A 27,314-nucleotide genomic window follows, 5' to 3' on the forward strand; every position below is an offset into this window, starting at 1 on the left:
AGCAAGCCGCATCTTGCTAAGGAATCAAGGAGGGACAGGCTGGGGATGAAAGCGTAACAGAAACTTGGACTGATCACAGACTCAAACCGGTACATCTCCTTTCCATCCCAGAACTGGGAACAGAAACTGTTCCATAGGAAATTCTTTCTTTTCCCTCCCTCTTCTGCAAACACCCCGGTCTGTCCCAATTCCTTTTTTAAGACACAAATAGTCATAGCAATATTCACCCTAAATAGAATGTACAGGGCCCCTGCAACCCTGTTAGCGCCACCCTTCCAAATTAAATGATTTTTACTTATTCCCAGCCCTTCCTCATCCTGGTCCTAAAGCAGGTGCAATTTTTACTTAACTCTCTTGATGCAGCTCAGTGTCTACCTCCTTTCCTTACTTGACAGTATTTGGTATGTTCTGTCGGGACACAGTTAACAACCCATAAAGGTCTCCGCTTAAGTAAGAAGTCCCTTTCTGTGAACCATCACCCAGACACATGCAACACCAGACTGTGTGTCTCACATCAAAATTTATTGAAGTGGTAGATTTCTTATAAGGACAGGAACACAAGCAAATGAACCAGAAGGAACCTTCTCCCTCTAACCATTGGGCAGCATTTCCCTTTTAACGACAAAACCAAACAGGTGGGAAGCAGCTGTCTTCTCTGAAGCCTCTAACCCTCAGCCTTCCAATTAGTCAGCAGGAGAGGAATGGATTAGGCGCAGGTCGCTGCAAAATGCCTTTTCTTTCTCTCAGTAAGACTGTTTTGCTCAGTCCTGCCCTGGCTAATCCCTCTCTTACCGCAACCGGAAACTCAGATATTAACCAAAGCTTACGAGTCTCCTGCCCGGTGCTTTTCTGCTAAAGCTTGGCTGAAAGATGAATCGGTCCCTTGGAATGTGGGTGACCTACTGGCTTCTTTAATGATTCCTGGCCTCCGCCCAGGGGCCATAACTCCCCTCCAACCACTTAGCTTTCCTTATCCCGGCTAGAGCCCGACCGACTGGGTATCGCCCCCAGGAGCTGAGAGCCATCCCTGCCTCAGGCAGGTGAGGGAAGGAGGCCAGTGAATCATGGGTGCTCATGGGCGTCTCCCTGGCTCCAGCTCTACTCTGCAGAAGTGTGGACAGTTTGGCCGTCTTCGGTTCTGTGAGTGCCAGAGACTGAGCAGAAGTCTCAGAAGCTTTACTCTCTGTTCCTCCCAAGAGTCCTCTGGTGACGCTCCACAACCAGGCAGCCCACTCTGCCACACTCCTCTAAATCCGATTCTCCGAATCTGGAAATTCCAGGAAACCACAGGCCACGTCTCATGATGTTACTCTGTGCACCCAGCCAAACTCTTTCCCCAGAGACCTTGGTTCTTGGTGACCATCTCACTTCTTGGCTCGGGTATTTAGCGAGAAGCTGGGGTCGGATAAGACGGGTTCCATGGCTCACCGGCGTGGGCCACTAAATTGTCTGGCACACTCCTGGTGGCGCTCAGATCCCCCGTGAGCTCCATGCTTGTGCTCTGGTTATTATCTGACTGTTGGGGCGTCTTCTCCCGCAGGTAGCGGTTGATCAGGGTGGAGAAGAAGTTGGGAAAAGATGGGCTGGAGAAGTAGTACACCAAAGGGTCCAGCATGCTGTTCATGTAGGTGAAGCTAAGGGTGATGAAAAATGCCAGGTCAACCGAGCGATAGATGTCACAGTTCCTCGTGCCCACGGTGTGCAAGAGCCAGAAAATGCGTATGCGCACAGCCACGCTGGGCAGGAAACAGATGATGAAGACAATGGCCACCACCATGATGAAGTTGATGGCCCTCCTGATCTTGGCATGTCTGTCCATTTGTCGCTGGCGCAGGCTCCAGATGATTCTGGCTGAGCAGAACAGGATGATGCCCAGGGGCAGGATGAACTCCAGGAGGAACATGGCATCATGCCACCTGAAGGTATGGCAGATGCTAAAGCTGCTGCACAAATTCGCATCTTCGTTCCTGATCAACATTTTTTTGTACAGGAGGTGACCCGTGAGGCCGATGGTGACACCCCACAAGAGGCAGGATATAATGGCCGCTGTCCGATTTGAGATCTTGTTCAGAGCGTGGTGAGGATGGACCACCCGGAAGTACCTGTCCACAGCCACCACCGTGAGGAAGATGATGCTGCCCTGGCGGTTCATGGCCAGCATGAACAGCATCAGCCGGCAAGGGACGTCCCCGAACCTCCAGTCCCACTTCCTCACATAGTTGTCCGTCAAGAATGGCAGGCAGATGATCAGGAGAAAGTCAGCCACAGCCAAGTTGAACAGGAAAATCCGGCTGGATTTCCAGGACTTGAGGTGAAAGCAGAAAATCCACAGGGCAAGGCCATTGCCCAGGAGCCCGAACACAAACTCCAGCCCCAACACCGTCGGCAGCACATTGGCTATGAAATCATCCCGGAACACACAGCAGTTCTTCTTGTCTATTTCCAGAAAATGATTCTGCTGCTGGTGCGGGTTCATGAGTGGAACGAGTCGGTCCTAGCGAGTGCTCAAGGAAAGAGGCGTGTGTCTGAGTGGCGAACGCGAGGTTCAGCTCCCGCCTTTATGTCATGTCAGGGTGATGAAACTGGTGACTGAGTGCTTACCAGGAAACTACGAAATCCCTTAAAAAAAAAAAAAAAAAGCCAGCAAGGCTCTTATGCAATCTGCTGTTTGCATAAACAAGTAATAAAAATCCCCTGGGGAAGACAGGAACCCACAAAGTTTCCTAAATGTAAAGGATAAGTTTAGGCAAGCCGTCTGTCCTTTGTGAGTTATGGCAATGCGGAGGGCTTCCCTTTGGAAGGCTGTGTGCCAGCATCCCGAGCGCTTAGCTTTGGAGAACTGATTCACTGTTGGGTGGTTGACTTACATAATGAACAAAATGACAACGGCAATAATAATTTCCCATGCTAAACAGCATGGTTTTCCAGAAATGTTAAGAACGACTATGTAGTATTAGCATACATATGACTTAAGAAACAGTAACATGTATATGATTTCTTTGGAACCACCAAGGAGACAGTAACTGTCTATTTTATGAGGACAGATGTGTTGCATTTGATGTGTCCCTGCCATATTCTCTGTACCAGCACGGATTGCTTTTCCACACCAGAACTTTGCAATTAAGCTCTAGTTAGGAGAAAGGAGAAAAGATACTTGAGAACAGCATACAATTTCATAAGATATTTGAAAACTTGAACCCAGTTTGGATTGCCAGTGGTATGTTACAATAAACCGAGTTTTTGTTTGTTTTGTGTTAGACTTTGATAGGCTTCTGTGCTCAAGTAAGCAATTTATTCTGAAGTATGTGATTTTTATTTTTATTTATTTATTTATTTAAATATTTTATTATTTACTTAGAGAGAGACAGAGAGAGAGGGAATACAAGCAGGGGAAGCGGGAGAGGGAGAAGCAGGCTTCCCGCGGAGCAGGGAGCCCGACATAGGGCTCGATCCCAGGACCCTGGGACCATGACCTGAGCTGAAGGCAGATGCCTAACGACTGAGCCACCCGGGTGCCCCCATTTTTATTTTTTTAAAGATTTATTTATTTATTTATTTCAGGGAGAGAGAGAGAGAGAGAGAGAGAGCACGAGCGGGAGGGGCAGAGGGAGAGAGAATCTCAAGTGGACTCTGTGCTGAACGTGGAGCCTGAAGCGGGGCTTGATCTCATGACCCTGAGATCTCAACCCGAGCTGAAACCAAGAGTCAGATGCTCAACTGACTGCACCACACAGGTGCCCTTAAAGTATGTGATTCTTAAAAATCAATAAGCGTTATTTTTTTAGAGTTTTAGCTTCACAGCAAAATTGAGCAGAAAGTACAAAGAGTACCTGTACCCTCCTGTACCCCATCCACAGCCTCGCCCCACTAAGTGCATGTGCATGATATTTTAAAAGGCTCTATTTTCAGAAAATCAAACTTAAAGGGATGGGACCTTTGAGGACTTTGAACTCTGCCTCACAGCAGATCACCATTTCACACATCATTTCTTTGCATTTTAGTATAATTGGGTGTAACCCTATGGAACATTTCTACCCCTTAATATTTTGGCTATGATCCTTGCTGAGCAAGAGGTTCTAAAATGTGTTGCTTCTACTTTGAGTTAAAAATAGGAAACTGGGGGCGCCTGCCTGGCTTAGCCGATTTAGTATCTGCCTTCAGCTCAAGTTGTAATCCCGGGGTCCTGGGATCGAGCCCTGCGTCGAGCTCCCTGCTCAGCAGGAAGCTTGCTTCTCCCTCTCCCTCTGCCACTCCCCCTGCTTGTGCTCTCTCTCTCTCTCTATCAAATAGATAAATAAAATATTTTTTAAAAAGAATAATATACACAGGAATAAATTTAACCAAGGAGGTGAAACACCTGTACCCTGAAAACTGTAAGACATTGATGAAAGACATTGAAGAAGACACAAAGAAATGGACAAATTCCATGCTGATGGATTGGAAGAACAAATATTGTTTTTTTTTTTTTAAGATTTTATTTATTTGAGAGAGAGAGAATGAGAGAGAGAGCACTTGAGAGGGGGGAGGGTCAGAGGGAGAAGCAGACTCTCTGCCAAGCAGGGAGCCCGATGCGAGACTCGATCCAGGGACTCCAGGATCATGACCTGAGCCGAAGGCAGTCGCTTAACCAACTGAGCCACCCAGGTGCCCAGGAAGAACAAATATTGTTAAAATTTCTATACTACCCAAAGAAATCTACAGATTCAATGTGCTCTCTATCAAAATTCCAATAGCATTTTCTGTAGAAATAGAACAATAATTTATTTTTTGTAGAAATAGAACAAAAATTCCAGTAGCATTTTTTTTTGTAGAATAGAACAAATAGTTCAATAGAAAAAAATAACAATTTTGTGTACAGAGCCACAAAAGACTCCAAGTAGCCAAAGCAATCTTGGGAACGAAGAACAAAGCTAGAGTCATCACACTACTGATTTCAAGCTATATACCAAAGCTATAGTAATCAAAACAGTGTGGTATTGGCATAAAAACAGACACACAGATCAATGGAATAAAATAGAGAGCCCAGAAATAAACCCATGCAAATATCGTCAATTAATTTACAACAAAGGAGCCAAGATACTGGGGAAAGGACAACCTCTTCAATAGATGTACTGGGAAAACTGGACAGCCACATGCAAATTACATTATACACGAAAATTAACTTATTTTTTTCCCTCCCTCCTTTCCTCCATACACAAAAATTAACTTTAAAAAGGCGCACCTGGGTGGCTCAGTTGGTTAGGTGTCCAACTCTTGGTTTCCACTCAGGTCGTGATCTTATGGGTTGTGGGATTCAGCCCTGCATCAGGCTCCCCACTCAGCAGGGAGCCTGCTTGAAGATTCTCTCCCTCTGCCCCTCCCCGCACTTACGCGCACATGGGCACGAGCGCGCTCTCTCTCTATTTAAAATAAATAAATCTTCAAAAACATTTAACTTAAAATACATTAAAGACTGGAACGTGTGACCTGAACCCATAAAACTCCCTACATAGGCACTAAACTCCTTGACCTTCGTCTTTGTAATGATTTCTTTGGATTTGACATCAAAGACAAAGACAAAAAAGCACAAATGAACAAGTGGGACTTATGTCAAACTCAAAAGCTTCTGCACAGCAAAGGAAACCATTAACAAAACGAAAAGGCAAGCTACTGAATGGGAGAAAATATTTGCAAATTATATATCTGGTAAGGGATTAGCATCCAAAATATACAAATAATTCATACAAAACAGTTTGATTAAGAAATGGACAGAGAATCTGAATAGGCATTTTTTCTAAAGAAAACATATGGATGACAAATAGGTACATGAAAAATGCTCAACATCACTAGTCATCAGGGAAGTGTAAATCTATACCACAATGTAATATCACCTCACACCTGTTAGAATGGCTATTATCAAGAAGACAAGAAATAACAGGTGTTGGTGAGGCTGTGGAGGAAAGGGAGCCCTCTCGTGCCATTGGTGGGAATGGGTATTGGTGCAGCCATTATGGGAAACAGTATGGAGGTTTCTCAAAAAATTAAAAAAAGAAATACCATACCATCCAGCAATCCCATTTCTGGGTATTTATCTGAAGAAAACGAAAACACTAACTTGAAAAGGTATCTGCATGCCCATGTTCCTTGTAGCATTATTCACAATAGCCAAGATATGGAAAAAGCCTAAGTGTCCATAGGCAGATGAATGGGTTAAAAAAAAGTGTATCTATCATCTATCTGTCTGTCTATGCATGGAATATTATTGAACCATTAAAAAGAATGAAATTATTAAACCATAAAAAAGAGTGCAATCTGACCATTTGTGACAACATAGATGGACTGTGAGGGTATTTATGCTAAGGGAAAAAAGTCAGATGGAAAAAGGTAAATACCCTATGATCTCTCTTACATAAGGAATCATAAAAAAAAACTCATGGATACAGAGAACACATTGGTGGTTGCTAGAGGCAGGGGGTGGAGGGTGGGCAAAATGGGTGAAGGGAGTCCAAAGGTACAAACCTCCAGTTATAAAATAAATAAGTCCTGGGCATGTAACGTACACCATGGTGACTTTAGCTAATAATACTGTATTGCATATTTGAAAGTTGTGGAGAGTAAATCTTAAAAGTCCTCAGCACCAGAAAAAATTCTGTAACTATGTACAGTGACAGAGTTAACTAGACTCATTGTGGTGATCATTTCTCAATATACACAAATATCAAATCTTTATGTTGTACGTGAAACCAATGTAATGTTTTATGTTAATTATTCCTCAATTAAAAAAAAGAAGTTAAGGTGATGTTGGCTCGTACATTACGGAGAGCTTCAGATATTGCAGACCTCATGCATAAATGCCTTATTTTATTTTTTTAAAAGATTTTATTTAGGGCGCCTAGGTGGCTCAGTTGGTTAAGCTACTGCCTTTGGCTCAGGTCATGATCCTGGAGTCCCGGGATCGAGTCCCACATCGGGCTCCCTGCTCGGCAGGGAGTCTGCTTCTCCCTCTGACCCTGCCCCCTCTCATGTGCTCTCTCCCTCTCATTCTTTCTCTCAAATAAATAAATAAATAAATCTTTAAAAAAAAGATTTTATTTATTTATCAGAGAGAGAAAGAGAGCGAGAGAGCACGAGCAGGGGGAACGGCAGGCAGAGGGAGAAGCAGGCTCCCTGCTGAGCGGGGGTTGGGGGTGGGCGTGGGAACTCTGGACTCCATCCCAGGACCCTGGGATCATGACCTGAGCTGAAGGCAGATGCTTAACCGATTGAGCCACCCAGGCACCCCCTCTTCTCTTTTCTTTTCAAAGTTCTCTGCCAGCTGTTAAGGCCAGCTTCTTCTCTATTTCTTTACTACTTCTCAATTTCTCCTTCATCTTCCGTAGTGGTCCAGAGGTTTCTTATTTCCCACCAGCCAAGTGTCCCAACTCAGAGTTACTTATGGCTTGCAGGGGCAAATCTCCCACAATGCCCCCAATGAACGACGCTTCCTGTACTCCCACCCTCATGTGACCCCTCCTGGTGGAATATGGACCAGCTCTATGACTCTTTTTAACCCACAGAATGTGCTGAAAGTGAAGTTTCCAAGCCCAGGCAATAAGAAGTTCTGTTTGTCTGTTTTTTGAAAGCCTTGAGAAGCTTCGTAAGAAACCCAGCCTACCCTGTGGAAAGAACACTCAAAGAGGCCCCATAGGCACATACGACACCATATGGAGGGGCGGGTAAGGCCAGGGGTCCCACTTGAGCCTAGCTGCCCCCAGACAAGGAATGGCCAGCTGAGCCAGTCAACTCATGGGCTCAGGAAATATAATACAACCGTGGTTGTTTAAAGCCACTGAATTTTGTGGTGGTTTGCTACGTGGCAATAGATAACTAAAACACAAATCCCAGCTAAGTCCAAAGACAAATAGGGAAAACTTAACCTAAGTCTTGGTTTTCTAATCTGTAAAATGAAAATGATGCTGAGGATAATCATAGAACATTACTCACAGGGTTTTCATGAGGATTAAATGAGATCACGTACGCAAATCTCTTAGCACAATACCTGGCACAAAGCAGACAGATAATAAATAATACCATTTTTTTTTTAAGATTTTATTTTTAAGTCATCTCTATACCCAACTCGGGGTTCAAACTTACAACCCGGAGATCAAGAGTCACATGCTCCACCACCTGAGCCAGCCAGGGGCACCTCGCTATTATCATTTTTAATTAAAAAAAATTTATTCAGTCCAGTTCAGTGGCACACATCCAAGCTGTGATAAGATAACTAGGTATAAAGATTCAAGGTAATTGTGAAAGTCACAGATTCCAAGTGGACTTGCCACAAAACCCGGTGGGATCACTCACTCCCTTAGCTGTTGAGATGATTCATTACAAGTTTCTGTACAACTCATGCAACAGGAAGAAAAAACATAAATACATACAAGAAGAACACAAACAAGACAAAACCTGCCCATAGCACAGCGGGAAGACCGGAAATTCTACAGCAGGCATCAGAATCCAGGGAGGCCAGAATTTATATTCGGTCTGAGTGGTGGTGAACTTTCGGTTATAATCACAGAATGAGCTGGAAGATTACCTACCCCCTCAATTGATTTATTTTTTTTTCAAAGATTCTATTTTATTTATTTGAGAGAGAGAGAGAGAGAGAGAACACGAGTTGGGGGGAGGGGCAGAGGGAGAGAGAGAAGCAGGCTCCCGGATGAGCAGGGAGCCTGATGAGGGGCTCGATCCCAGGACCCTGGGATCATGACCTGAGCCGAAGGCAGACGCTTCACCAACTGAGCCACCCAGGTGGCCCTATCCCTCAATTTATACATGAAGAAGCTCGGGGGCTAAGAGGGTTCACGGTAGTTGATGATAAGTCCAGACCAAGCATCCAGGCCTCCAGCTTTTCTTTTTTTCAAACTTAACAATATTTGTTATTCTTTCCTAATTTTACCCGTGATTGTTGTTTTTATTTTTATTTTATTTTATTTTTTTTAAGTAGTCTCCATGCCCAACATGGGGCTTGAACTCATGACCCTGAGATCAAAGAAGCAGATACTTTACCAACTGAGCCAGCCAGGGGTCCCAACAACTATTTTAAACACACACACACACAAATATGATAAAACTGTAAAACTTAGAAGGGGAGGGTACCTTGCAAATTCCAGCTCCCGGAAATAAATATTGTCAATAGTCAGTTTTTCTGACTCTTAGTTAATAAAGTTAATAAAAGTCCTTAGGTTTGAATATCACCAACAAATCTACATTCATCCAAGAAGGAAGCAGGATATTCACAGGCAGCAAGGACAGGAAACAAATACCATTACACTAGAGCTTTAATACACCCACATAAGATGACCTCAATCCAGTGCAGCCCTACAAATGAGGCAATAGTATAAAAGTCCATGTAGTTTCATGGTTAGGGACACAGGCTTTGAAGCCTGTGCTAGATTCAAACCCAAGGCTCTGCTCTCATTGGCTGGGGTAGCCCTAAATCTTACCAACCTCTCTGAGCTTCACTTCCCTCATTTTGAAATCAGAATCAGTAATGAGCCCTACTTTGTGGACTGAAGTCAGGTTAAAACACGATCATGGATTTAAAGCATTTGCACACAGGTGGCTCAGTCGGTTAAGCGTCTGCCTTCAGCTCGGGTCATGATCCCAGGGTCCTGGAATCGAGTCCCGTGTTGGGCATCTTTCCCTCTGCCCCTTCCCTCAAGTCATGTGCATGCAGGGGCATTCTCTTTCTTTCTCTCTCTCAAATAAATAAATAAAATATATATTTTTAAATTTATTTGAGAGAGAGAGCGAGAGTGAGTGGGGGTGGGGAGAGGGAGAAACAGGCTCCCGGCTGACGTGGGGGGACGGGGTCGGGGGGGGGGGGACGACATGACGACTCTGGGCTCGATCCCAGGACCCTGGGATCATGACCGGAGCCGAAGGCAGACCCTTAACCGACTGAGCCACCCAGGTGCCCCAATAAATAAAATCTAAAAAAAAAGAGAGAGAACCGTATTTCAGGGTTTTGAAATATAGTGTTAAATTTCATGTAAAAAACCTAAGGACAAACCAGAATAATCAAATAATCTTGAAAAAGAAGAAGAAAGTTGAACTCACACTTCCCAATTCACTTTACAGTCATCAAGACAGTGGGCTTCTGGCATAAGAAAAAACATGTAAATCAATAGGGAACGATTGAGCGTCCGAAAATAAACTTTCGCCTTTGTCGTCAGCCGATTTTCAACAAGGGTTCTAAGAAAAATCAGTGGGGAAACAAAAGTCCCAGCACTGCTCGGACAACTGAAGAGCCACATACAAAAGAATGAAGTCAGGTCCCTTTTTGCCCCAAATACAAAAGTTAACTCAAAATGGATTACAGACCTAAATGTAAGACAAAACTCTTAGATGAAAACCCTAAGAGTGAGGCTTCACAACCTTGTCTTAGGCAAACCTTCCTTTGCATAACTCCAAACACACAAACAACAATAACAAAGCCGATTATTGAACTTCATCGCTTTAAAAGAGTAGGACTTTGGTGTTTGTTTTTTGTTTTTTGGGTTTTTTTTTAGCGTTTACTCTATGTCAGGTACTATTCTAGGTGCTTTATTCATCTAAATTCATTTAGTACTCACAACAACCCTATGGGTAGGTACTATTCTTGTCCCCGTTTTACAGAGAAGGAAAGTAAAGCATTGAGAGGTTAAGTAACTTGCCTGAGGCCACACAGCGAGTAAGTAAAGGAGATATGATTTGAACCCAGATGGTCGGGCTCCAGGGTATGCTCTCAGACACCGCGTGCACTGCCTCACCCAGTACACCTGTCCTTTGACCCAGCACTTCAATGTCTCCTAATCTTCTTTCGAAAACTCTAGCACATGTGCCCAAAGACACATCATTCAGATTATTCACCATAGCATGGTGGCAATCGGGGAAAATTGGAAATCACTTAAATGTCCATTAAAAGGCCATTGGTTGGGACGCCTGGATGGCTCAGTCAGTTGAGCATCCGACTCTTGGTTTCTGCTCAGGTCGTGATCTCAGGGTCATGGATCGAGCCCCGAGTCGGGCTCCACGCTCAGCGGGGAGTCTGCTTAGGATTCTCTCTCGCCCTCTCCTTCTGCTCCTCCCCCTGCACTCTCTCTCTCTCTCTCTCTCAAATAAATAAATAACTCTTTAAATAAATAAATAAATAAATAAATAAATAAATAAATAAATAGGCATTGGTTAGATAAACCATATGCGGTTTGTTTATACAATGAAATAGAGTTAAAAACCATGAGTTTGATCTCTGTTCTGATGTAAGAAGCTATTCATGACAAAAATACCTTGCAAAACTATCTTTCTGTGGGGCGCTTAGGTGGCTCAGTCGTTAGGCGTCTGCCTTCAGCTCAGGTCATGATCCCAGGGTCTTGGGATTGAGCCCTGTATCGGGCTCCCTGCTTGGCGGGAAGCCTGTCTCTCTCTCTCCCACTCCCCCTGCTTGTGTTCCCTCTCTCCTGCCTCTTTCTCTCTCTGTCAAATGAATAAATAAAATCTAAAAAAAAACAAAAAACAAAAAAACAAAAACTATCTTTCTCTGTATCCCACTTCAGCAGACAAAACGAGATTCGTCATCTGTATGCAAGTGTTATCACTTCTAGGAAATGAGATTAAGGGGAATGGAAGGAAGATTTCAACTTCTTTATATATTTTAATTTTGATCAAAAACATATCTGCCTCTGATAATTAAAGAAATTTAGTTCTTGGGCGCCTGGGTGGCTCAGCTGGTTAAGCGACTGCCTTCGACTCAGGTCATGATCCTGGAGTCCCAGGATCGAGTCCCGCATCGGGCTCCCTGCTCAGCGGGGAGTCTGCTTCTCCCTCTGACCCTCCCCCCTCTCATGTGTTCTCTCTTTCTCTCTCTCTCTCATTCTCTCTTTCAAATAAATAAATAAAAATCTTAAAAAAAAGAAATTTAGTTCTTTTTTTAAAAAGCAAAGAATCTGAAAGGTTACTCATGAATCTTCCAGCAAGAAGTTGTGAGGGGCACCTGGGTGGCTCAGTTGGTTAAGCATCCGACTCTTGGTTTCAGCTTAGGTTGCGATCTCAGGGTTGTGAGATTGAGCCCCATGTGGGGCTCCACACTCAGCAGGGAGTCTCCTTGAGTTTGTCTCTCTCCCTCTGCCCCTCCCTCGCTCCTTCTCTAAAAAAAAAAGGAATTGTGAACAGACCTTCTCTCCGCAGTGGATCTCATGGCTTCACCTCTTCCCAGATTGCCTCAGACCACCCAGGGCCTTTCATTCCTTTCCCACTGACCTTCCCACAGCTTCCAAGGGACCTTTCTCACCACACTCTCTCTTACTGGGATACCTTCCCCACTGAGTCATCTGGTTGCCTCCTTTGCAACCTTCAGGGCTAAGTTCAGGAGTCACTTCCTCTGAGAAGCCCTCCCCAACCCCTGAGGCCAGGATGAAGCTCTTGGGCTCTCCTGCAGACCCGTATACTTACCACTTTCACACAGTTACTCTGAATGGTGATTTGATTTTTTTCCCTTGGCTTCTACAATAGAACCCACAGGATCAGGGGCTATGTTTCCCATTTGTGTTTCTACTGTGCCTGGTACAGAGCTGGTGCCTAATAAATGTTCCTTGAAAGATGGAATGAATGAATGAATGAATGAATGAATGAATGAATCTTTTCAAGGGATAAAATATTAACCCCTTCCCACTCCTACTGTATCATCACTGGAAGGTGAATATAGTTAGGTCCATATGTGAACCCATCTGTTTGTTCTACTCCATCTCAACCCGTGTGTGTGTGTGTGTCTGTGTGTGTATATATAAAATTTAGGGCTCTAGCTTCATGGATGAGCTCAAAAGGGTTGACTCAAACAAAGCTGTAATCCTTGTTCTTACAGTTTCTGAAGAACACTTGATAAGATTTCTTTTTCATCACATTCTGTGAATTTAAAAAGGGAAGAGAAATTAGAGCCTAAACTGTGTTTGGGTTTTTCATTTTTCCCTCTTTTTTGTTTGTTCTTGCTGGGGTTTTTTTTGTTTTTGTTTTTGTTTTGTTTTGTTTTTGTGAGAACCTCTGCTTACCCTGAGCTTCTGGACTTTTTACACTCTTTTTCTTGGAGGGTAAAGTCTTCATGAATCACACACAGGATGTGGCCTTGCTTTAGGAAACCATTTTTATTAACATGAAGCAACAAAGGAGGGGCAGTCCAGGAAAGAATTATGAGCAGGGATAGAATCCAAAGCAGAAGTGTGAGCTTCCACAGATTTCTTTCAGGAGGATATATGGTTCTTTGATGCAGATAAGAATCCTGCTTTCACTCCTCCCCAGGCAGGTGGGGAGCAGGGAAATTCGGGTAGTGATAAAAGAGCAGCTACTCGGGGACTCTGAACCCTGAGGGAAATGACTTCTATGCCTCAGCATCTCTGTGTGCAAACTGCGTTAATGTCAGAAGTCATATTATTGAGTCCTTCCTGCCAGACACAGCGCCTCATGCTTTGCCTACACTTGTTTATTCATTCAAATATTTATTGAGCACCTACTATATGCGGGCACTCTTCTAGGCCCTGGGGAGAACGTAACAGTGAACAGAATCCCTATGCTTTGGGAGCTTATGTTTGTGGAATCTGCCCACCAACCTCTTGAAATCCATATTATTGCTCCTCCTGCTTGACATATGAGGAAATAGAAGCTGAGTGTTGAAATAAAATCTGCCCCCAGATCACACATCTAGTAAGTGGTCGAGTTGGGATTCAAATTTAGGTTCGTCAGACTTTCCAGAGCCAATACTTCTCATCTCTGGGCTGTGCGGTGCCTCTGCAAAAGGAAATAGAAAAGACAGCCAAGGGGCGCCTGGGTGGCTCAGTCGTTAAGCGCGTCTGCCTTTGGCTCAGGTCACGATCCCAGGGTCCTGGGATGGAGCCCCTTTCATCGGGCTCCCTGCTCGGGGGGGAAGCCTGCTTCTCCCTCCCCCACTCCCCCTGCTTGTGTTCCCTCTCTCGCTGTCTCTCTGTGTCAAACAAATAAATAAAATCTTAAAAAAAAAAAGAAAGAAAGAAAGAAAGAAAAGACAGCCGATAGGGGTGTTTCGAGGCCCAAAGAACTAAAAACTCGGAAGGTCATCTGGTGCAGAGAGTACCCTGGATATTTGAGAAAGTGTAAACAAAAGAGCCAAGAATGATTTTCAGCACTCTTGTGGCTTGAGAACAGAGCTAAGGTTGGCTTGGACTCCTTCCCCCTCAATACAGGGCAGAGGCAGCCTATCATTCCATAGAATCATCCAGTTTTGAGGGCCCCAGGTATATGTGTGGGAAATTCATGTGCGTAAGGGACATTAACTTTTCCACCCTTTGGTGTTTGTACAGAAGCCTGAAACAAGAGGAATATACTGATGTTTGCCATGAACAGGTCTAGAAACTATATTCACTGAGGGGGTGAGAGTATTAACCTCTCTGTTTGCCCTCCCCCCAAATACTTTGCTGTCACACAGGAATTGACTAAGGACCCTCCAGGTAAAAGGGATGCTAGCACAGTGCCCAGCACAGAATAAACATGCAGCAGATACTTGGAGAATGAATGAATAAATAATCTCAACTCATAGTCACATAACAAGCGGTCAAAAGCAATCATACTGGACTCAGCACTTCCCAAAGGCCAACAGGATTTTTTCCAAGCACTCAGCTCCCACTGGAAAAATCAGGGCAGGTAAGCACAGCCCCCAGCACCTCTTCTGAAATGCAAAGACTTGCAGAAAAACCGGAGCTCCGAGAAGAGCAGATTGTTTTCCTGCCGTTCTTCTTGGGCTACTGAGAAATCAGAACCATACCGCACAGGGACCCTGTGAAGATGACAATCATCAGGATCAAGACATCCCCTCTAAAGAGCCTCACTCAGCCTGAAATAAAGCTATTGACTTACTCTGGTGTCTGCTTTCCAAAACAAGTAACAACTTAAGGTCAGAGGATGGGAAATACTGCTGTCATTAAGTTCACCGACTCCCCCGGAGAAAGAACATGACTGGTTTACACATTGATGCCTATTTCCTCAGCCGTTTAAAACTACACAGGAGCCGGGCTCTTCCCATGGCCCCATCCAATACACACAAGCCCCATTTCATGCACGTCTTGTCCCGTCATTGTAATCAGGTCATAGAAAGGCAACTGACTCACTTCTCAGCTGGAACCTTCCAAAAAGCCATAGTAACCTGAATTCCGTTTCCAGACAGAGTGAGGAGGATACAGCCAAGGAAGGGCAGCATTTTCAAAGCCTCTCACCCCCTTAGCACGAAATATTTCTAGGTCATCAGTCTGTCCTCCTTGGTTTTGTCTGCCCGTTTCAGCGCCATTCCACACAGTTGGAGGTCCTACTGCACGTCGGGTTGGCTCTGGAAGCCATTTGCCATGCTGACACAACTCTTGCGACAGAGGTTTGAAATTGGCATCTCTTCCGACCTCTGGGTCCTGGAGCGTCCTGGACTCTTAGGTCTCAAACTGCAGATTTTGAGCTTGGTGTAGAATTTGGGGAACGAGGGACTCGAAAAATAATACACCAGGGGGTCCAGCATGCTGTTCATGTAGGTGAAGCTGAGGGTGACATGGAGGGCTACATGGACCGAGGGGTCACAGGCGCTTGAGGGCACCGTCCAGAGGAAATAGAGTCTGGCCGACACGCTGGGCAGGTAGCATGTGACGAACACAACGGCCACCACCATGATGAACCGGGTAGCCTTCTTCATCCGAGTCTGCCTGGCCAGCTGCCGCCTCTGCTTCAGGCTCCAAACGATCTTGAAGGAGCAAAACAGGATGATGCCGAGGGGCAGGAAGAACTCGAGCTGGAACATGATGTCGTGCCAGCCGTTGGCCGACTCCATGATGAAGCTCTCGCAAGATATGGTCTTCCCATGCACACACAGATGGTTCTCCAACAAAAGATAGAGAGTCCCCAGGATGACCATGGTCCAAAGGGCACAGACGATGCCAGCTGCAGTCCGATTGGAGATGGTGTTCACCACGTGGTGGGGGTGGACCACTTTGAAGTACCTGTCCACGGCCACCACCGTGAGGAAGGTGATGCTCCCGGCCCTGTTCATGGCCAGCATGAAGAGGGCCACCCGACAGGGGATGTCCTCGAAGGCCCATTGCCTGTGTCTCCAGTAGTAGTCTGTCCGGAAGGGCAGGCAGATCATGAGAAGGAAGTCAGCCACAGCTAGGTTAAAAAGGTAAATAGTGCTCGGCTTCCAGGTCTTCATGTGAAAGCAGAAACCACACAGGGCGACACCATTGCCCAGCACGCCAAGCACGAAGGCCAGGATCAGCAACGGTGGCATCACCTGGGAGATGGGGTTCCCCTCGATGAGGCAGCACGACCCGTTGTCCATGGTAGACAGAGGACGGGTGTTCTGCGTGCCGGGTGGCCCCAGGAGTCCCCACAAAGACACAGATGCTCCCCTGAATGCTACCCACTCACCCGGCCGCTGGTTTTCTGACTTCTTCACCCTGGGATGCAGGTCCCGACTGCACGTGTGGGTGGACACTGCCACTGCTAGGCGAGCAGGGACTTCAGCCAAAGAGACGAGAGACTCCGGGAGGTCCTTTCTCGGCTGGCTGTCCCACGCTACCTGTCTCCCTAGCAGGTGAAGCACGGAGCACGGCCAGACTGTGACACGCAGGTGGTCATTTCTGGGGCGCGGCAGGTGGGTCCAGTGAGATTCATGCCCTAGAGCCGTCGCTGGGTCCAGCTCTGGAATGGTTTTTCTTTCCAGCCTCACTCTTGCTCTTCAGACTCCTGTGCTGGGGAGCATGCAAAGCTGCTCAGAAGGCACGAAAAAAGCTTGTTTGTCCTCCCTCCCGGTGGAGAAATACAAACATTTCCTGGAGCCGTTCTGGGCCTCTGCCTTTGCTTTCCTCCCCTAACCTTTTGCCTGACTGCCCCGTTCTCTCCCCATCCCATGGGGCTCTCCCAGGCAGTGCCAGAGGGGGAGGCTTTGCTCCACAGCTCCTCAGAGCCATTTCCTCTGCCCACACCCAGAAAGACAACACTCAAAACTCAGAAGGGTCTGTGGACAAAAAAAAGCTCTAAAAACAGCACTTGCTGGGTGTTAGAAAAATTCTGCGAGGCATTTCTTCTTTCCTTCCCTCCATTCATACCTCCTGCCCTTTGCATCCTTCCCTGGGCCCAAGTGACCGGTTGCATAACTAGGAAGACCATGCAATGGATCTGAGGTCACCTCTCATGTGTCTGTCTCCATACAACTGCCTCTTGGGGAGCCATTTCCTCTCTCTGCTGTTTGCAAAAGAGGCTTTGGCTCTGAGTTTCTCACTGACTGTTCAAAGAAGCCAAATACCAAATGATACATAGGCTTTTAATTTTAACTACGTGCAGAGCCCGTTGGTGGGGCAAGTGAGGGTCGGCAGTTGGTCAAGGAGTCTATCTCTAAAATAATCATGGGTAAATTTAGACAGCACCCAAGAGCAGAGTCTTTGCTAAAATTTCCTATCCTTTGGCTTTAGAGGTGATCTGTCTGCTCTGTGCCTTTCAGCTCCCAGCTCAGGAAAGGGGTACAGGGGTGGGAAATGCATTGAGAGAATGCATAGACTCCTTCCAGAAGCTGATTTTTTTTTTTAAGATTTTATTTATTTATTTATTTGACAGAGAGAGAGCACAAGTAGGGGGAGCAGCAGAGGGAAAGGGAGAAGCAGGCTCCCGGCTGAGCAAGAAGCCTGATGCGAGACTCGATTCCAGGACCCCGAGATCATGACCTGAGCTGAAGGCAGATCATGACCTGAGCTGGAGGCAGACACTTAACTGACAGAGCCACCCAGGTGCCCCTTTTCAGACGCTGATTAAAGCAAAGGTCTTCCCACTGAATCCCGGACTCCAAATCAGCCCAACCACATTCCCCCTACCCCACCATGACTGTTGCCACCTCCCACCTGTGGAAACTATTGAGAGAGTTTCCTGACTGGTTTCCTTTTCTCTAATCTATTCCCTGTAATTTCTCTCCCACACCACCATGTGATTTTTCTAAAGCACAGATGGGATCATATCCTTTAAAAAAAAAAAAAACAAACTTCATTCACTCCCTCCAAGCTGCCACGGCTATCGCTGTATGGCCTGTGAGCCAGACTGGGTTCTAAAGCCAGTTGGATTTGGGCCACATGTTTTAAAAACTTAGGACTGTCCTATAAAAACCTAGATTTCCAGAGTCTCTTGGAAAACTGGAAGATCTGGCTGCTGTGGGCCAACAGTCACACAGAATAACAATCAGCTAGAGCTGAGAGTAGCTGCTTCCCTGAGACAGGGTATGCATTCTCCATTTTGCCCCAGTCCCCACCACTCCCTATTACCTGGTCAGCTTCACTCATTTATGTGCCTGGTCTCTGTGGGATTTTAAGTTTGCCACCTCTGCTCTGCACATTCCTCAGATTGGTATACAAAGCCCTTCACAGATGGTTCCCCAACTACCTTTCCAATGTCATCGTCCTACATTTTCTCCTCACACTTTACTTGTTAGTCTCATAACTTCTAATAAACAAATGTGTCCATCAAACATGTCCACTTAGCTCCCCCACTAATCCAAGAGGTCTTGGGAGATAAAGTCCATGTTCTTGGTGAATACCTTAATATGGTCAGGCTGGATTTTTCAACAAGTGGAAAATATTCTTCATTCTGTGTGAGCAGACACTGTGGAGATTCTTGTAAACATGAGTGTTTCCCTTTTCTCAAATGACTAACACGTGCCTCCTTTTTCCACGTTCTTGCCAAATCACCTTCTGTTTCTCTTTGACTACAGAATTCTCTGGAAGGCAGAGGATTAAGGAAGAAAGGTTTCCATTTCCCTGTAAATCTGCTATTGATAATAGGGGAGGCTGTGCATGTGTGGGGCAGGGGCATATGGGAACTCTCTGTACCTTCCTCTCAGTTTTGCTAGGAAGCTAAAACCTCTCTAAAAAAAGAAGTAATCTGGGGCGTCTGGGTGGCTCACTGGGTTAAGCATCTGCCTTTGGTTCAGGTCATGATCGCAGGGTCCTGGGACTGAGCCCTGCATCAGGCTCCCCGCTCAGTGGGAAGCCTGCTTCTCCCTCTGGCGCGCCCCCTGCTTGTGCTCTCTCTCTCTGCCAAATAAATAAATAAAATCTTTGAAAAAAAAATAAAATAAAGAAATAGTCTTAAAAAATTCAAACCAAATTTTATTACTGATCTTTTTTTACTCCTAGCTACTGATCACAAAGCCTAATGCAAATTGAGGCCTTATTGATTTAAGAATGCATAGTCAATGAACCTATAAGGTGTTTCTGCTAGATGTTTTAGGATCCCCCAAATGAGGAAGATATTATTCGCTGTCTGGAGCTGAGTGTTTAGTAGGGAAAATAAGACAACTATGTAAGTAACGATTTTAAGAAGCACATTGAGGGTGCCTGGGTGGCTCAGACGGTTAGGCATCTGCCTTCAGCTCAGGTCATGATCCCGGGGTCATGGGATCGAGTCCCACATTGGACTCCCTGCTCAGCGGGGAGCCTGCTTCTCCCTCTGCCTGCCACTCCCCCTGCTTGTACTCTCTCTCTAATAAAAAATAAAAAATCTTAAAGGGCGCCTGGGTGGCTCAGTTGGTTAAGCGACTGCCTTCGGCTCAGGTCATGATCCTGGAGTCCCAGGATCGAGTCCCACATCAGGCTCCCTGCTCAGCAGGGTGTCTGCTTCTCCCTCTGACCCTCTTCCCTCTCGTGCTCTCTATCTTTCATTCTCTCTCTCTCTCTCGAATAAATAAAATCTTTAAAAAAAAAATCTTAAAAAAAAAAAGGAAGCACATTGAACAAGCAGATTGAGGTAGTATCTTTCAAAACGTAGTAGACACACCACAAATGATATATGAGGTTATTGTGGATGATCTGGTGTAATATACATATATATTTTGACTTTGTAGCTACAACTTTACTTTAAAAATCTGTTTGAAAAAAAATCCAACTGGTCCACCAGAGTTTTATGAATGAGGGGAATAAGGGAGAGCTGTTAAAATTTGTAGGGGCAGAAATGAAAGGAACAGACATTCCAGACCAAATGAAGAGTGTGGAAGAAGTAAGAAGAGAGGCATTTGAGAAGTTTGGAATCTGTGGAGTCCACGTCACAGAACCATGAGGAATGAAACAGTCCACGCTGATTGGAGCTGTTTTACGGGACACTTTGAACTCAGCGGGAGTGGGGAGCCATTTTGGAGTGAGCGGCATCGCGAAAGATCAGGGGAATGGTTGAAAAAGAGAGAAAGGGGAGCAACAGGCTTTTGTCACCCCCCCTTCTCCTGCCTGCTCCAGAGCCACAGAGCTGCCCACAGTTGCCCTCAGGAATTCTTTAGGCTCAAATCCATGTGTTCCCTCTAGTGTGGTCTGCGGTAAGCCACGGAGCGGGTATTACTGAGGAATGCGGGCCTCCGGATCACTGAAGCCCACTCCCTTAAGGACCAACACTGAAGAAAAAGGTTTCTCATCCTCTCCCTCAGATTCTACACCAGACAAAGGGAACAGTTAGCACCATCCACGTAGCACAAGCCCTAAGCTTGGTTCCCTCTTCTTCCTCATGAACCACAATCCCCAATCTGTCAGCGATACGCCCTGAATCTCTCTCCACCCATGTTGCTACCACTACGGCTGGTCCAAGATTCTGGAGGAATGGGACCGTCTCCTGATGGGTCCTCCTGCCTCCTGCCTTGCTCCTCCTCCAATCCATTGTCCAAAACTCAAATCTGATGAGGCTACTCACTTGGCTGAATGCTCCAGCGGCTCTCCTGTTTTCCTTAGCAGAGAATTCAAGACGACCAGCAAGGCACGGCAGGAACTGGTCTGGACACCTCCCGCAGCAGCTGTACTGTGTTTAGTATCCAAAGGCTGTCCTATAGAAGCTTCTGGGGACATCCTTCCTTCCCCCGAGTCCTGGATAACTCCTCTTTTGTCAGCCTCAGCCTAGACCAGTATCTTCCAATAGAACTTTCTACAATGATGGAAATGCTTTGTAATATACATGTAGCTACTGAGCCCTTGAAGTGGGGCTAGTGGAGCCTGAATTTTCAATATTATTTAATTAATTTAAAGTTTAAAAGCCATATGTGGTTTGTGGCTAACCCATTTCCTACAAGTGCCAAGCCTTCTGTGGATCTCCCTCTCCAGTCTGGGTTAGGCCCTCTTCTCGACCCTGCTTCTGGTACCCATGTGCTTACCACACATTATTATTATTATTATTTAAAGATTTATTTATTCATTTTGGAGAGAGAGAGCATGCCCTCGAGTGTGGGGAGGGAGGGAGAGAGGGAGAGAGAGAAACTACAAGCAGACTCCCTGCCCATGGAGCCCAAAGTGGGGCTTGATCCCAGGACCCCGAGATCACAACCTGAGCCGAAATCAAGAATAGGTTGCCCAACCAACTGAGCCACCCAGGCACTCCTTATCACACATTATTTACCTGTGTGTGTTTCCCTCTGCCTCTGTCTCTATAAAGACATGCACTGGATTCAGCTTTGCATGCCCAGGACACAGCCCAGTGCCTGACCCCAAGGGGACACTGAGTAAGTACACCTTGAATAAATGAACGACCTAAGGAACAAATGAGTGTAGACCTCTGCAGTTTACTTATTCTCCTGGCTGTGAGGAGAAGGAAAGGCAGGTTGAAAAAACTTCAGAACACACCTGCCAGACTGAGGGGGCGTGAGCCTGGGGCTCCTGGGCCCTGCATGCTTCCTTCTCCAGTGTTTTCTGAAATGACATCTCACTTTATATGTGACAGGGGCAGGAAGTGGACAATCCCGCGGGGGCGGCCTGGCTCATGTCAGAAGGAGGAACAGTCCGTGGGGTGGGGGCTGGAAAGACATCCTCCCTCTGTGTGTCCCACGTCTGACGCAAGGATGTGGGCAATTTTGTTTCCACGTCAAGCAAGGCTCTGTGCCCCCAGCTGGGGGTCCCACAATTCAACTCAGTTCGGACACTAATTAGAGTTAGTGCAGACCCTACCGGTTACATGCTCCGTCTCATGGGACTGCCCACCCCACTTCAGATGCCAATTGCAAGTTGTAGGTTCCTGGGTTACCCACAATTTCTGTCTGACTTGGCTACAACTTGAGGTTCCCATGACCCCTCTCTTTGGATTCGATCATATGCTAAAGCAGCTAATAGAACTCAGGGAAACACTTACTTGTTCACCAGTTTATGATATAATAAAGGATACAGATGAACAGCCAGATGAAGAGGTACATAGGGTGAGGTCTGGAGGAGCTTCTGTCTTCATGGAGCTGGGGTGTGTCACCCTCCTGGTTCATGGAGTTTCACCAGCCCAGAAGCCCCCAACCCCATTCTGCTGGGATTTTTATGGAGGCCTCATCGTATAGACAGGATAGATTATTAACTCCATTTCCAGCCCCTCTCCCCTCTCTGGAGGATAGGGTGGGCTGGGGTTGAAAATTGCAAGCTTTTAATCATGGCTGGGTCTTTCTGGGGACCAGCCTCCCTCTAGGAGCTCACCAAGAATCGCCTCATTAGAACAAAAGACACTCCAGGAAATTCCAACAGATTTAGGAGCTCAGTGTCAGATGCTCCCATTACTCAGGAAATTCCAAGAGATTTAGGAGCTTTGTATCAGGAACCAAGGGCAGAGAGCAATATACATATTTCTTATTATTTCACAGGTAGAAATCCAGGGGCCCTGCTTCCCCAAAATGCCTTTCCTAGCTAGGGCCCTTAGTATGTGACTGTATTAGCTTCCTGGGGCTGTGCTAACAAATTATCATAAGCTGGGGGAGCCTAAAACAGCAGAGCTGTATTCTCTCACAGTTTGGGAGACAGAAGTCTGAAATGAAGGTGTCAGCAGGGTTACGCTCCCACCAAGGACTCTAGGAAAGAGCTTGCATCTTGTCTCTTCCAGCTTCTGGTGGCTGTCCACACTCCTCGGCCTGTGACCTCCTCACCCCAATCTTGGCCTCCAGGGTCATACGGCCTTCTCTGCGTGCCTCTTATAAGGACACTTGTCATTGGATTTAGATTCCCAGATAATCCAAAATGATCTCATCTCAGGATAATTAACTTAATTACATCTGCAAAACCCTTTTCCCAAATAAAGTCATATTCTCAGTTTTCAGGGGCGAGGATGTAGACATATCTGTTGTGGCGACCATTCAACCCACAACCACAGCCCACTGCCCAGCGCATGGCAACCCCCTGACGTTTCCAGCGTCAGTGTCTGCGTCCTTGAATTCCTTTCTCTACCCAACTATTTCAAAATGTCCTCTCTGGAAGGGAGGAGGAATGAACTGACCAGATTTAAGGACTGAGTGATTTACCCTATGTTTTGTTTGTGTTGCTCTGTGGGGCTGCAGCCCAGGAGAAAGCTGGGGGCCCAACAGTTAAGCAGAGGGACGTGGATTGCTTCACTGTGTGATGGGGGGGAGGGGTTACATTGATCTAAAACAAGCTCTAACAGGAACTTCCTGGCCATTTCAAAATGAGTCTTAAAAATTGCAGGCACTGGTTTTTGTGTATATATAACGTGAAAGGGAAATTGAAGAGAGAGGGAGAAACTATATAGAGTCAAAGAGCTTTAAGAGACATATTAACCAACTGTTTGTAATCTGGCTCAATTCGAACAGTTAAAAAGTGTGAGACATTTGGGGAAATCGGAACACTGATTGGCTAATTAAGGAATGATTGCTAAATTTTGTCAATATGATAATGGTATTTCGGTTATGTTTAAACAAATGGCTCCTAATCTCTTTGAAATACTGAAATACGTGTAGACAAAATGATATGATATTTGGGATATGATTCAAAGGAGTCCAGTGGGGGGGGGGCAGAAATAAGAAAGGAGAGGTTATGAGTTTTTGAATGTCATAGCTGGATTGTGGGGACATTCATTGCCTGTTCTCCCTACTCGTATGTATTTCTCATAATAAAAGGTAAAAAAAAAAAATTGAAAGCAACTTAAATCTTTATCAGTGGGGAATAAGATAAATTATGGTTTATTCGTTTAATAAAGTACAGTGTACTTACTTTTTTAAAAAGATTTTATTTATTTATTTGAGAGAGTGAGCTAGAAAGAGCGCAAGGTGCATGGGGGGTAAGGGGGTGGGGGCGTGGGTACGGCTGAGGGAGAAGCAGACACCCTGCTGAGCAGGGAGCCAAATTGGGGGCTTGACCCCAAGACCCTGGGATCAAGACCTGAGCTGAAGGCCGATGCTTAACCCGCTGACCCACCCAGGCGCCCCATGCTGTGAACTTACTTGAAAAAACAACAACAGCAACAAAAAAGTAACATTCATTTGTATAACAATCCCTTGGGCCAGGCCCTGTTCTAAGCATCTCCGTGATCCATAGAGAATGGGACCGCGTTATAAGTACTGACCCAGAAAGATGTCCGAGATAGGTTAAGTGTCAAACAAAAACAAAACACCAAAAATGCACCTTGTGTAGCATAATCCCATTTTAGGAAGTTAAAAAATCATAGATAGGCCCTCGTAAATGGCTGAAAGGAATGTAAAATAGTTTAGCTGCTGTGAAAAACAATTTAGGCCTTCCTCAAAAAGTTAAACATAGGACTACCATATGACCCAGCAATTCTACTCTTAGCTATATACTCCAAAGAACTGAAAATAGGACTCAGACAAATATTTGTTCATGAATGCTCACAGCAGCACTAATAACAATAGCTAAAAGGTGGTGTGATGATTTCTTTCATATGTCAACTTGGCTGTACCCACATATTTGGTCATATATTTAAGATGTTCTGTGAGGGTGAACTGGTGAACTTTTAAAGCAGACTGCCCTCTATGATGTGGGTAGGCCTCATCCAATCAGCTGAAAGCTTTACTAGAACAAAGTCTGACCTCCCCCCAGGCAAGAAGGAATTCTGCCCGCAGATGGCCTTCAGACTTGACTGCAACGTCAGCTCTTCCCTGGGTCTCCGGCCCGCCAGGCTCTCCTGAAGGTTTTGAACTTGCCAGTCTCCACAACTGCATAAGCCGATTCCTTAAAATAAATCTCTCTCCAAATATATACCTATCATCTTTGCTCTGTTTCTCTGAAGAACCGGGACTCATGCAGGTGGAAACAACCCAGACGTTCATCAACAGATGGGTGGATAAACAAATCGTGGTCTATGCATACAAAGGAATATCATTCCACCATAAAGAGGGATGAAGTACTGATTCATGCTACAAAATATGTGCGCCTTGAAGACATTTTAAGTGATGGGGCGCCTGGGTGGCTCAGATGGTTAAGCGTCTGCCTTCGGCTCAGGTCGTGATCCCAGGGTCCTAGGATCGAGCCCTGCGTCCGGCTCCCTGCTCAGTGGGGAGCCTGCTTCTCCCTCTGCCTCTGCCTCTCTCTCCTCTCTCTCTGACTCTCATGAATAAATAAATAAAAAACATTAAAAAAAAAAAAGAAAAGAAAACATTTCAAGTGGAACAAGCCAGACACAAAAAGTAGCATATTGTATGATTCCGTTCATATGAAACACCCAGATTAGATAAATCATGGAGACAAAAAGTAGATTAGTGTTTTTCAGGGACTGAATATGGGGTAAAATGGGGAGTGACTGCTTAATGGGTACAGAGAGGGTGATGTAAATGTTTTGGAACAAGATAGAGGTGATGTTTACACAACAATGTACTAAATGCCACTGAATTGTACACTTTATTTTATTTTATTTAAAGATTTATTTATTTATGTATTTGACAGAGAGAGCTACAGGGAGGGCGGGAACACAAGCAGGGGGAGTGGGGGAGGGAGAAGCAGGCTTCCCGCGGAGCAGGGAGCCCGATGTGGGGTTCCATCCCAGGACCCCGGGATCATGACCTGAGCCGAAGGCAGACACTTAACAACTGAGCCGCCCAGGTGTCCCTGAATTGTACACTTTAAATGGTTAATTTTATGTGAAGCACAACTCAAAAAATATGTATATACAATTTAAAAACCTGGAATAATACATACTCTGGAGTTAGACTGCTTGGGTTTAAAGTTAATTCTCTCACTTTCTGGTTGTGATATTTTACAATCTACTTCATTTCTCTAAGGCTCAGTTTGTTCGTGTGAAATGGAAACAATGTTACCCACATCATTCTAATATGAAGGGAAAATGAGTTAATCTAGGTAAAGTGCTTAGAACAGGGCATAACAGTGTGGATGCTATATATGGTTTAACTAATATCTCTATTATTATTATTATTATTATCATTATATACACCAAACTTTTTTTTTTTTTAAGATTTTATTTTTAAGTAATCTCTATACCCAGTGTGGGACTCAAACTTACAACTCCGAGATCAAGAGTCACATGCTCTACCCACTGAGCCAGCCAGGTGCCCCCTGTACCAAACTGTTAGTAGCACTCTGGAGAGGGGGAAACTTTCATTTTTTACTATACAGACTTCTGTTTTGTTTAATTTTTTTTTTAACTGAGAGAGAGAGTGAGTGTGCACATGTGAGGAGGGGGTGGGGGTGGAGAGGGGCAGAGGGAGAGGGAGGGAGAATCTCCAGCAGGCTCCACGCCCAGCTCAGAGCCTGTTGTTGGGCTTGATCCTCACAACCCTGACATCATGACCTGAGCTGAAATCAAGAGTCAGGTGCTTAGGTGACTGAGCCACCCAGGAGCCCCAGTAATATTTTTATAATAAAAGAGAGATATAGGTAAATGTTTTTTGTTTTTGTTTTATTTATTTATTTGACAGAGAGAGACACAGTGAGAGTGTGAACACAAGCAGGGGGAGTGAGAGAGGGAGAAGCTGGCCTCCGGCTGAGCAGGGAGCCCAATGTGGGGCTCGATCCCAGGACCCTGGGACCATGAACCGAACCGAAGGCAGACGCTTAACGACTGAGCCACTCAGGCGCCGGAGATATAGGTAAATGTATTGCAACATGACTCTCAGACTATCACGGAGCTTTGGGCCCTTTACATGAGGGAGTGGGAGGGTCTTTGGTTAGACTAAGCAAAGACAGGTTTCACTGCAAACTTAAAGCGCTGCCCATCATGATAAAATTATATCATCTTTGTAAATTAGTCTTCCTCTATGTTGAATATTTATGGGCCTCTTGTGGCAGAACTGGTTGTGTCCCTCATCAGTCCTGCATTGCAAGAAGAGCAAATGACCTTATTAAACATCTGCTTTTTGGAGAAGCGAACAGGTTGGTCTCCATTAGCCTCTGTCATGTCTGCTCCTTCCTATTATCTCAGTCCCCTGCCCTTTCTCCCTTTGAGCAGGGCTTCTGGGACCAAGAGCTCATATGATGGGGTTCTTAGATGCTGTTTTTGCCTTCCCGGCTTCCATGTGCCCTCCTTTGCCATTAACACCCTGATTTCCTTTGGTGATCCCTCCATCCCTGAGGTTT

The 27,314-nt window shown here is 45.5% G+C and overlaps 2 protein-coding genes across 2 annotated transcripts; both read right to left on the bottom strand.

Annotated features, from left to right (window-relative positions):
- Positions 1-501: 501 nt before the first annotated feature.
- LOC114200389 (hydroxycarboxylic acid receptor 2) lies at positions 502-2,545 on the bottom strand. Its single transcript, XM_028092504.2, has one exon. It carries the CDS (start codon positions 2,474-2,476, stop codon positions 1,385-1,387), a length of 1,092 nt encoding a protein of 363 aa, XP_027948305.1. The 5' UTR covers positions 2,477-2,545; the 3' UTR covers positions 502-1,384.
- Positions 2,546-15,322: 12,777 nt separating this feature from the next.
- Positions 15,323-16,336, bottom strand: HCAR1 (hydroxycarboxylic acid receptor 1). The gene has a single exon (XM_028092404.1). It carries the CDS (start codon positions 16,334-16,336, stop codon positions 15,323-15,325), a length of 1,014 nt encoding a protein of 337 aa, XP_027948205.1.
- Between the last annotated feature and the right edge of the window lie 10,978 nt (positions 16,337-27,314).

The sequence above is a fragment of the Eumetopias jubatus genome, unplaced genomic scaffold, assembly GCF_037043125.1.
Source record: "Eumetopias jubatus isolate StellerSeaLion01/CBP00866 unplaced genomic scaffold, mEumJub1_p1.0 scaffold_16, whole genome shotgun sequence".
Lineage (NCBI taxonomy): Eukaryota > Metazoa > Chordata > Mammalia > Carnivora > Otariidae > Eumetopias > Eumetopias jubatus.

Coding starts and splice junctions, on each gene's coding strand:
- HCAR1 (XM_028092404.1), bottom strand. CDS start 16,336: ATGGACAACGGGTCGTGCTGCCTCATCGAGGGGAACCCCATCTCCCAG.
- LOC114200389 (XM_028092504.2), bottom strand. CDS start 2,476: ATGAACCCGCACCAGCAGCAGAATCATTTTCTGGAAATAGACAAGAAG.